The 12,167-nt window shown below is 42.2% G+C and overlaps 1 protein-coding gene across 1 annotated transcript in view; it reads left to right on the top strand.

Annotated features, from left to right (window-relative positions):
- The window catches only part of LOC309565902 (solute carrier family 22 member 6-B-like), a 93,099-nt gene extending 88,594 nt beyond the window's left edge, over positions 1–4,505 (top strand). The window contains exon 10 of the mRNA XM_082270925.1: positions 4,300–4,505. Within this exon, the coding sequence (XP_082127051.1) occupies positions 4,300–4,387 (88 nt within the window). The 3' untranslated portion in view covers positions 4,388–4,505. The remainder of the gene's footprint in view (positions 1–4,299) is intronic.
- Positions 4,506–12,167: the final 7,662 nt, after the last annotated feature.

Below are 12,167 nucleotides of genomic sequence, written 5' to 3'. Positions count from 1 at the left end.
TAACAGTGTGAATTTGCTGTCCCTTCAAAATAACTCAACACACAGCCATTAATGTCTAAACCGCTGGCAATAAAAGTGAGTACACCCCTAAGTGAAGTTGTCCAAATTGGGCCCAAACGACATTATGGAGCTGGTGGATGTTGGAGACCTTGCGCTCTTCCACCTTCCATGTGAGGATGCCCCACGGATGCTCAATAGGGTTTAGATCTGGAGAAATGCTTGGCCAGTCCATCACCTTTACCACCAGCTTCTTTAGCAAGGCAGTGGTCATCTTGTAGGTGTGTTTGGGGTCGTTATCATGTTGGAATACTGGCCTTCGGCCCAGTTTCCGAAGGGAGGGGATCATGTTCTGCTTCACTATGTCACAGTACATGTTGGCATTCATGGTCCCCTCAACCATGTAGCTCCCCAGTGCCAGCAGCACTAATGCAGTCCCAGACCATGACACTCCCACCACCATGCTTGACTGTAGGCCAGACACACTTGTCTTTGTAGTCTCATCAGACCACAGGACATGGTTCCAGTAATCCATGTCCTTAGTCTGCTTGTTTTCAGCAATCTGTTTGCGAGCTTTCTTGTGCATCATAATTAGAAGGGGCTTCCTTCTGGGACGACAGCCATACAGACCAATTTGATGCAGTGTGCTGGGCATGGTCTAAGCACTGACAGGGTGACTCCCCACCCCTTCAACCTCTGCAACAATGCTGGCAGCACTCGTATATCTATTTCCCAAACACAACCTCTGGATATGATGCTTAGCATTTGCACTCAACTTCTTTGGTCGACCATGGCGAGGCCTGTTCTGAGTGGAACTTTTCCTGTTAAACCGCTGTATGGACTTGGCCACTGTGCTGCAACTCAGTTTCAGGATTTTGGCAATCTTCTTATAGCCTAGGCCATCTTTATGTAGAGCAACAATTCTTTTTTTCAGATCCTCAGAGAGTTCTTTGCCATTTGGTGCCATGTTGACCTTTGAGTGACCAGTATGAGAGAGTGAGAGCAATAACACCAAATTTAACACACCTCCTCCCTATTCACACCTGAGACCTTGTATCACTAATGAGTCACATGACATCGGGGAGGAAAAATGGCTAATTGGGCTCAATTTGGACATTTTCACTTAGGGATGTACTCACTTTTGTTGCCAAACACTGCACGACAATGCCCTGCCTCATGTGGTGAGAGTATGCAACCAGTTCCTTCAGGATGGAGGAATTTAAACCATCAAATGGCCCCCCTGCTTGCCTGACCTAATCCAATAGAACGCCTCTGGGACATTATGTTTTGCTCCATCTGACACCACCAGGTTGCACCTCAGTCTGTTTAGGAGCTCAGTGATGCCCAGGTCCAGATCTGGGAGAAAATACTCCAGGACACCATCCCTCGTCTTAAAAGGAGCAAGGCCCAACGTTGTCATGCATGCATACATGGTACTCATTTTTTTGCATGGCCCCCAGTGCTTGTATGCATGCCAGCTTCCATTTACCTCTTGTGGGATACCCGTATTCTCCTCACCAGCTTTCTCTTTTCTATAACTTTATTCCCAGTATCTATGAGATGTTGGAATGAGGCAGCTCCTCCACTCCTCCAGCACTCTCCTTACACCACTGTGTATTCACTCCTCAGATCTCATACAAGGGGACAGAAGGCAAGTCCATTTAGTATAATACCTATATACTTACTTATACTTTTATCAAAACCACTTACGGATCGCCCGCCGCAGTTTTACGTCGGTATTTTGATGTTAAATACCGGGGTTATGGCGGCAGATAGCTGCCATAACCCTGGTATTTTTTTAAACGGCAGGTGGTCCTCTTTCACATAAAGGTGGTCCCAGCAGGATCACCTTTATGGGTGTTGGAAGAGTTGCCTCCTCCCACTACTTCCCGGTAATTTTCCCCGATTGACGGAGCCGTCGGTAGCGGGGAAAACGATCCGGTCCGCTGTTCTGTTAGGCAGGAAGTAGAGTGACGTCATATGTCGCTTCCTAGCAATGGCCTTAAGGGTCCCATTTTTTTTCATCATGAAAAAAAATGACTTTTTGACCCCAGATCTCACATTAAAGAGGTCCTGTCATGCTTATTCCTATTACAAGGGATGTTTACATTCCTTGTAATAGGAATAAAAGCGTTTAAAAAATACTTTTTTAAAAGGACAGTGTAAAAATAAAAGATAAAATAAATAGGAAAAACAATTAAAGTGCCCCCTCCCCGTTAGCTCATGCGCAGAAGCGAACCCATACGCATGTCACGCCCACATATGTAAACGGTGTTCAAACCACGCAAAAATTGGGCAAACTTTACTTTTTTCTTATTTTTTAATTCAGAAAAGTATCGTTTTTAAAAAAGAATTGCGTTTGTAAGACCGCTGTGCTAATACGGTGTAATAAAAATATTGCAATGATCTCCATTTTATTCTCTAGGGTCTCTGCTAAAAAAAAAATTAAATAATGTTTGCGGGTTCTAAGTAATTTTCTAGCAAAAAAAAAAAAAAATGATTTTAACTTGTAAACAACAGATGTTAAAAAAGGCCTGGTCTTAAAGTGGCTTAAAAAGACATAATTTCACTCACTTGCTAGAAGTTGGGGAAACATTGCCACCAACCCCTGTGTTTGCATTTAGTGATGGACACTGAAGCTGTCATTTGCAGTGAGTGTATTGATGGGATCAGACATTCAGGCAGTGAGTTATTTCTTTCTGCAAGTAGATGGGAGTTCTTCATTGTGATTTACAATCACCGGACAAAGTGATTGACAAAGGATTTACATTTGTAAGATTTATTTGTTTTTATTTTATTTTTAAAAGAGTGGTGTCAAAAAGTGCTTATGTTTATGTATTATTTCCTTTTTTTGTGAATCAACAGGGTATGTACCCCTTACTCATTCATGTGGGAAGGGGGTGGTATCTGGTTTTTCTTTTTTTTTGTTTAAGGGGGCTTCCAGATTCTGATTAGCCCCCACCCACTAACCTTCACAACCACAAAGCCAGGGTTGTGGGGAAGAGGCCCTTTTTCTCATCAGAATAAGGACAGGGTGCTTTGCCAGGGGGAACAACCATGTTGAGGACACGTGTTCTGGTATGGTTGAGAAGGGTCGGTATTGGATTTTGGGGGCGCCCTATGCTTTTTTCTTTTTTTTCATGGTGTTCCCCCTCAAAATTCATCCCGTGCATGTTTTTTTTAAGACATTTTATATTTTTAATGTTGTCCTTTAACCTTTAATAAAATTATGGCTCCCCACCACACTGAGTTTTTTTCAAATGTTTCTCATTAGCCTAGAAAATAGCTATTACTGTTTTTTTAACATCGAGTTCCTATTGACTTCAATGGGGTAATGCATTTGCTGTAATTTTTACATATCACATATGGAGAAGGCTGTTGTTGAGGAAGGAAGAAGCCATCATATACTGTATATAAATGGCACTGGACTCAAAAGAGAAAAGGAAGAGTGGGAGCGTGGGGTAGGCAGCACTGTCATAGGTATTTTTGGTTTGCTAGTGATATCATTCAAGTTGCCTTAAGCTGGCAATACACTGCTTGAGTTTTGGCCAATTTCTGCTGAATCTGGCAAAATTTGAGCTGCATATTTCAAATTATTTTTCCTATGAAGGTAGTCCAAACATTCTCAACTGAACAGCGCTTGCATTCAATGAGATACAAACACTGTTCAGGTATTCAGCAGGGGTTAGAGCAGCAGCTGTTGCTGCTTAGCATGGATGGGGGATCGGCGGGTTTCTTTTCTTAAAACGGTAGCAAATCGCATTAAAAAAAAAAGAATTGGGTTTCAGGCAGTTTAAGTAATAATGTGCTAGTTTGCATCGCATACTAACACATTATGACAGACCCACCTAAAACGAAGCCCTCCAGCAGCGCACTGTCAGCGCTGAAGGCGCTTCCATCTTCACCCAGTCTTTTTTCCAGGTTCGAAGGCTTCGGCTATCTGATTGGAGGAGCCGGCGATGACATCACACCTGCGAATGCGCGCCAGATATGCTGTTTACAGCAGGGCTCTGAAGGAATGGCACAGGTATGGCGTTCCTTCAGAGCGCATGCAGCGGTGAAGTCACTGGCTGCATCCTTCCACAGGGATCCCACAGGTATAGTGTATGCATATTTACATTGGTCCAAAGTAGACCAATGTAACTATACAAAAAAAAAAAGCCATATATAGAAATTTGCTTTAAGATACACTGTCAAGATTTTAAGGGTCTCCACAGTGTGCTCCAGTTGCCCTTTATCACTGTGATGATGTTTTTGGGATTACTTTTTCAGTAATAATAATTTATTAATTTTTTTTCTCAGAACTGATCATGAAGATGAGGTGGATAAATATGCTGAGGAGATGGCTCTGAAAAACAGTGAATATGAAACAGTAAATGGGAAATCCTAAGACTGCTCATTTTTCCATCCATGGCAATATCAAACAGCTTAGAAGAAAACATACGCACAATATTCTGGGAATTAAGTTATCGCTGCTGTTTAATTTTAGATTAATAAACTTTTGGCAAAAATAATCTTCTGTACTTTTTTGTTGTTAACATCTTTTGCCTTATGACTTGGGGCATACAGTATCTACTGTGGGGCAAACAAGGCATTTGCCTTTGGTGGCATTTTTCAGGCGGGCGGCGCCACCCCTGGGCTCCCTCTCCCAGCCACTTCACTCTGCTGCACTAATCCCTAATCCCTAATCCCCCCCTCACAAACCCGATGCCATGCAGCTGTCAGCTTCCCTCCTCTGCCCTCCCACCAACTGTGGGAGCTGTAGGGCCTCTGCCCCCCCTTCCCCTTCCACACCCCTCACCTCCCCAATTGCTAAGAACCTCCTCCATGCAGCTGCTGGTCGGCTCTTCCACCTCCCCCTCCTGCTTGCTGCAGCCGCTGCTAGGGAGGGAGATCTGGATGGATGGAGAGTGGGGTGCTCTCCATGTAGCTGCTCCGCGCTCTCCAGGGTCTCCCACCTCCCCCTCCCACTGCGCCATGCAACTGCCTGTCGGCTCTCTCACCGCCCACTCCCGCCGGCGGCAGCTGCTGCCAGCATGGGCGATCTAGATGGATGGAGAGTGGGGGAGCTGCTACATTAGGCCATAAGGATCCCTCTGTGGCTGACCGGCTCTCCCACCGGCTGCAGCTAATGGGGGAGATCTGGATGGATGGAGAGTGGGGGGGGGGGGCTGCTCCATGCTCTCCAGACTCTCCCACCTCCCTCTTCTGTTGCTCAATGCAGCTGCTGGCCTGCTCTCCCACCTCCCCTCTGTGCTGATAGTACTATATTTCAATTTATGAATGAATAGGAGTCTTCATACAGACTTCTATCTCATTAATCCACAGTGCAGCTTAAAAAAGAGACATTAGAGGTTAGTTTAGACCCCTGATATCTCTCCAAATCCCCCCCCCCCCCGAGCAAAAAAAAAAGTTAAAAAATATTTAATAATCATTTTAAAAAAATTGTATCTGTTCAAAAAAGAAAAAATAATAAAGTTGTAAAAAAATTTAAATAACTGGAGCGGGCTCTGTAAAGTGGATCAGCCTGCTCAGTGGGGGATCTGTCCTCTATGTGGAGTGGACACAGCCTGTTCTCCTCTATGGGATGGTTGGATGCCATCTGATCTGCCAGACAGAGGAGGAATAGATCCCCCATCCATCTGTTTTTAGCAGACAGGATCGGGATGGATGGCGACAGACAGGAAGGGGTGGGACAAATTTAAAAGGGGGGGCACCTGATTTTAGTCTTGCCTAGGGCAGCACAAAAACAAAGTACAACACTGCTTATGACACATTTTAAGCTGGACAGAGAAGGCTTGATTTTTCAAGTGAAGTTAGGCTAAAAGGTGCAAGATTGATCAGGAAACACCAAAGGTAGTGTGTTAAAAGTGTTTTCAATATACTCTATCATTTGTGATGTGCGCTGTTAGTATTAGTTTGTTTGAATCAACAAGTCAACTACTAAGGACTCAACTCTACTCTTGCAGAAAATAGGCCACCAACACTAGCAGTTTGTAGCCCCAGTCACTCTGTTGTAACCTTAGTGTTAGCGAGGTTCCATTCTGGAGCTGACACATTTGTTTGAAGATTCAGTGTCGCTTCCTGATACAAACATGCAAACCAGAAGAGCTAGGGCTGGAGTACAATCTCTGGGCATATTGGCTAATAAGATCTGGGATTAAAAGACACATTATACTGGCTTCTGTTCAGTGACCAGGCTACTGAACTAAAATTAGGTGGTTGGTTGAAGATGGTGCCTGTCACCATGAGTTAAGTCTGTAGAGTGGCCTGAGTATCTACTAAAAATGCTAAGAGTACTAAGGTTCATCTTGTTAATATTTAATAGATGTAGAGTAAAAATAAATGTATACGCTAATGTCACACAGAACTTGCAAAACAATTGTCAGAGAATCACTTTTAAAGCAAACCTGAAAAAAATATAATCTCATTTTTATTGCTTCCACAATAGATTTGCAGAATCAGTAGGGGAATTAATAATGCGGAGTTGAAGGTTTGCAAGGTTTTTGATCATTTGAAGGATGCTCAAACAATACAACTTTCTCTGGATTTGTACATTTTTTACAATATGCTTGCTATGTGGTTGACATGCAGCTCTAGGTTAGAGTCTGTCCAAGAAACTTTGTGCATGCAGTATGTATGTTCTCTTTGTGTTTGGATTATGTGCAACTGCTTACGTTTTATTCCACTATCCAATAAAAAAAAAACATACTGGGAGGTGTAGCACTCAGTATAACAGGTTCTTTCCCAAATAGTGCAGAGGCAGTCAGGCACACAGTACTACACATAAATTAATTTCACATATTTATTGCAAACACAGCATCACACACATCATAAGAAACCAATGTTTTGGAGCCTCACAAGGTCCCTTTCTTGTTGTTACTGTGTCACCTTGAAGAAGAAACTTACAGTATGTGATAATATGTCTTCACAATAAATATGTGAAATGCATTTATTTGTAGTGCTGGTGACTTTGTATCATCATATCTTCAAATCTGATTCTGGTACAGCACCAACCGTATCAATCACAAATTTATTTAGAGGTCAAGTATTTCTATTTGGACTTTATTGATATCTGTCTATTTGACTTTATTCAAAAGCAATTTACCAATTTTCCCAAAATTATTTTCTGAAAAATAAAACCCATACCTATAGCACTTAAATAAAATATTAAAACTAAATCTCATAGTAAGTAGAAAATAGATTTGGAAAGTTTGACAGATGGAAATTCAGTGATGAGTCATACATATCTATTTTTATAGAACCTAAAAAGGATGAAAAAAATTGTCATATTAGCAAGTTATTTCTTACACATGGCATAGATAAACTTACAATTACACCCCAAAATATATTCTGCTACACCTCCTGAGTATGGCAATGCCACATGTGTGAGACTTTTCCAGAGCCTGGCCACATATAGAGGCCCAACATCCAAGTAGAACCGTCAGGCAATCTAATGGCATAAATTACACATTTAATTTCCTGAGTACCTATTACATTTTTTAATGGAGTTGCCCACAAAATGATCCCATTTTGGAAAGCAAACACCCCAATGTATATTCTATGAGGCATAATGAGTCTTTTGAACATGTCATTTTTTTCCACAAGTTTTTGGAAAATGTGGAAAGAAAATGAAAATGTATTTTTTTTTACACAAAGTTGTCAATTTATAAGATATTTCTAACACATAGCACATACATAGCAAACATTACACCCCAAAATACATTCTGCTACTCCTCCTGAGTATGGTGATACCCCATGTGTGACACTTTTCCACAGCCTGGCCACATACAGAGGCCCAAAATCCAAGTAGCACCTTCAGGTGTTCTAGGAACATAAATTAAACATTTCATTTCCTGAGTACCTATCACATTTTTTAAGGCCCTGTGACAGATGTTGATCACTGGTATGTGGCAGATGTTCACTATGACAGATGTGGCAGACCAGAGACAGATGTGGAAGATCACAGACAGATGTGGCAGATTATCATGGACAGATGTGGCAGATTATCATGGACAGATGCGCCAGATGAGCACTGGCAGATGTGGCAGGTGATGTGTGCCAGATGTGCACCAGATGATCATGGACAGATGTGGCAGATTATCATGGACAGATGTGGCAAGTGACCACGGACAGATAAGGCAGATTATCACAGATGGATGTGACATATTATCACGGACAGATGATGTGTGCCAGATGTGCGCCAGATGATCCCAGACAGATGTGTCAGATGTGCACCAGATGTGTGCCAGATGATCACAGAAAGACGTGGCAGATGATGTGCGCCAGATGATCATGGACAGATGCGGCAAATGATCACAGACAGATGGGGCAAATGATCACGGACAGATGCGGCAAATGATCACGGATAGATGTGGCAGATAATGTGCGCCGGATGTGTGCCAGATGATCACGGACACATGTGGCAAATGATCATGGACAGATGTGGCAAATGATCATGGACAGATGTGGCAAATGATCATGGACAGATGTGGTAAATGATAATGGGCATATGTGGTAAATGATCACGGACAGATGCGCCAGATGATCACTGGCAGATGTGGCAGATGATGTGCGCCAAATGATCATGGACAGATGTGGCAAATGATCATGGACAGATGTTCACTGTAACAGATTATTGTACTGGGACAGATGTGTGGCAGGTGTTTTTACTGTGTTGACACTGTGTGCTGGGGACACTGTGTGTTGGGGACACTGGCAGGGTGATCAGTGAGTAAATAGCAGTAAAACAGCTCTATACTCACTGATCGCCGCCTGCCAGCACCGCTCCGCTCTCCTTCTCCTCACTATATGAGGAGAAGCAGAGCTGATCACTGTGACAATGGGTCTATTGACATCACATGATGGCTGTGATTGGACACAGCCATCATGTAAGCAGGAGGGCCAATCACAGGGCCCTCCTGCCGAACGGTGTTCCGCTGTGTCCTGAATGTCCACTCAGAAGGAGGAAGCTCCCACCCGGCCGTATATGTACATTGTCCGGGTGGGAGGAAGTTAAAGGAGTTGTAAAGGCAGAAGTTTTTTTTTCTTAATGCATTCTGTGCATTAAGATAAAAAAATTTCTGTGTGCAGCAGCCCCCCTCTGCCCCACTAACACTTACCTGAGGTCCCTCTCTGTCCAGCGCTGTCCACGAGTGTTTCAGCTGTCTGAGATTCTCCCTCCTGATTGGCTGAGACACAGCAGCAATTGGCTCCCACTGCTGTCAATCAAAGTCAGCTAGTCAATCGGAAGAGAGAGGGGGTGAATGGACACAGGGAGCTGTGACTCGGCTCGGGTGCCCCCATAGCAAGCTTCTTGCTGTTGGGGAACTGAACAGGAGGGAGGGGCCAGAAGCACAGAAGAGGGACCCGAGAAGGGGAGGATCCAGGCTGCTCTGTGCAAAACCAACTGCACAGAGGAGGTAAGTATAACAAAACGAGACTTTACAATCGCTTTAAATACTAATAAAGTTTTTTGTATATTTTTTCTATAAGGGGGTGTGACAAGGGGGTAAGTCCTATGACTACATACTTATGCTAATAAATGTCCCTCATTCCCATCTCAAAAAGTTAGGAGGTATGCAATCAATGTGGCAGCTTCCAGGGCTGCACGGATATTAAGGGAGCAAGTGGAGAGTAATGGGAGGTGAAGTTATACTCGTTTATGGCAAGACTATGTATAAGGGGTAAAATACCCTGCAAAGATTTACTAAAGAAGGCCTTGTGTTCCTAAAGCACCAGGTTACTGGTACATGCATTGTTTAAGGATGTAAAACAGAAGCTGTGAACTGCAAAGCCAACAGAATATTGGGATGTATAAAAAAGGGGATTCACTCCAAAAATAAAGAGATTATTATTGCACTCTACAAGACTCTGGTCTGGCCACATCTGGAGTATGCTGTCCAGTTCTGGGCACCGGTCCTCAGGAAGGATGTGCTGGAACTGGAGAAAGTCCAGAGAAGGGCAACAAAAATAATTAGGGGAATGGAGGACATCAGCTATGAGGAAAGACTACAAGCACTGAACCTATTGTATCTGGAGAAGAGACGATTGAGGGGGGATATGATATCAATGTACAAATACTGTATTGGCAACCCTAGCATATGGAAAAACCTATTCAGAGAAAGGGAATACAATAAGACACGTGGCCACTCACTAAAACTAGAGGAAAGGCGGTTTAACCTTAAAATACGCAGGGGGTTCTTCACTGTAAGAGCCGTAAGGATGTGGAATTCTCTTCCACAAGCAGTCGTATCAGCAGGGAGCATTGATAGTTTCAAAAAACTATTAGATGGGCACCTTAGAGACCACAACATACAGGGGTATACAATGTACGGTTAACAGCAAACACACACACACATCATAGGTTGAACTGGATGGACTGATGTCTTTTTTCAACCTCACTAACTATGTAACTATGTAAGATGATCCCTGTTACAAGCAATCAGCTCATTAGCCTAATTGCACCTTTCAGAAGGCAGTTTTTATGAATTACAGTGGAAAGTTATTTGTCCAACCAACCTCAAACAACAACCATTATGGTCACCTGTAAAAGAAAATTATGGGTATGATGGCCGCATGTTTTTTATTACAGTTAAAACTCACCAACACCGATAGCTTATGAAAGACACAAATGAAAATAAAGTTTGACTAAACTTTTTAAGATTTGGACACAATGAGGTTGATTTACTAAAGGCAACTAGATTGTGCACTTTGCAAAGTACAGATGCGCAGAGCTTAGTAAATGAGGTAAAGATTCACTTTGCAAAGAATATCCAATTACATGCCAGGAAAAAAAAATAAATAAATAAACAAAAAACAGCATTTTTGCTCACACATGGCTTCTACTCATTTACTAAGCTCTGAAGCAACTGCATTTGCAGAGTGCAACCGCACTTTCCAAAGTGCACAGTCTATTTGCTTTTAGTAAATCAACCCCAATTTATTTATTTATTTTTTACTTTGTTTTTTTTTTTTGCTGCTTGTGTTCCCATTAGACAGATACACTCTCTCTTAGCCCCCACTCACACTGGTGCGACTTGTCATGTGATTTGGCAGTTCCAAATCACATGACAAGTCTCACCCTATTGTCCGCAATGGAACTGTTCATATCGATATGACTCCGACTTTGCAATTTAAAAAGAAGTTTCCTGCACTATTTTTTGCGATTTCAGGTGCGACTTGTATAACCATCTGTGCATGAAGTTGCACATATGTCAGGCAAGTCACACCTGAAATTACACTGACCGGCGGCTTTGAAGTAGCACGATTTCAAAGTCGCATTCAGTGTGAACGGGGGCTAATAGTTCTTATTACCAAGGTCACCATGAATGAAGGTGTGGGTAAATCCGAAACGTGTTGTCACCAGAACAGCAATAGATGGGAAATCCTTCAATGGAGGTACTAGTTTCCAAGACAATTGACCAAGAGGAAAGATATTCTTTCACTTCCTATTGAGCCTACAGGACATGAAGAGAATGAGACACAGATGAAAAAAATGACAACAGTTTTACCCCCCCCCCCCCCCCCCACTGTATCAAAAATGTAAAAAAACAGTATGGCTTTAGGTATACTTTAAGGAGTAATTTGTAGCAGTTTATGGTGTGTGTATATCTTTGTAAGACCACTGTCGTCGGCCCTATATGCTATTCAGTAAGTACAGTTGTATTTTGGAGAGACTATTAGTGAACTTTGGCTCCAACTAAGCCACCAGGTTCATGTGTTCAGTACATAGTGCGCCTTTTATTCAATAATTGACATTTAAATTTAGTTGGAAACACACAGGGGATTTGGATTCTTTTTCATTCATTATCCATAGTATATATTAGACAAGCTCACACTGGCAGTAAACTGAGAAACTGAGACATATCTCTGTGCTATTAGTTGGAATAAATGGAAAACATTCCAATCCCCAAGTCTTACTAAATAATCTTCTAAGGGCTAACTCCAGTCACATTTTTTTGTAATTTTGGATAAAATGGGAAAGAGTTAATATTTTTTATCTTTTTTTTTTTTTTTCTTTTTTTTATGTCATCGACTTTAGGAGATCTTGCCTTAATTCCTGTCTTTGTGACACACATAGAACTGGAGGGTCCAGTTTTCACAGGGATATAAAGGCACAGGCATCAATAAAAAAAAAAAAACAAAAAAAAAAAAACTAGACAACCATT

Source organism: Pelophylax lessonae (assembly GCF_965119305.1).
Source record: "Pelophylax lessonae genome assembly, chromosome: 10".
Lineage (NCBI taxonomy): Eukaryota > Metazoa > Chordata > Amphibia > Anura > Ranidae > Pelophylax > Pelophylax lessonae.
This window is presented reverse-complemented; position numbering and strand designations above follow the sequence as displayed.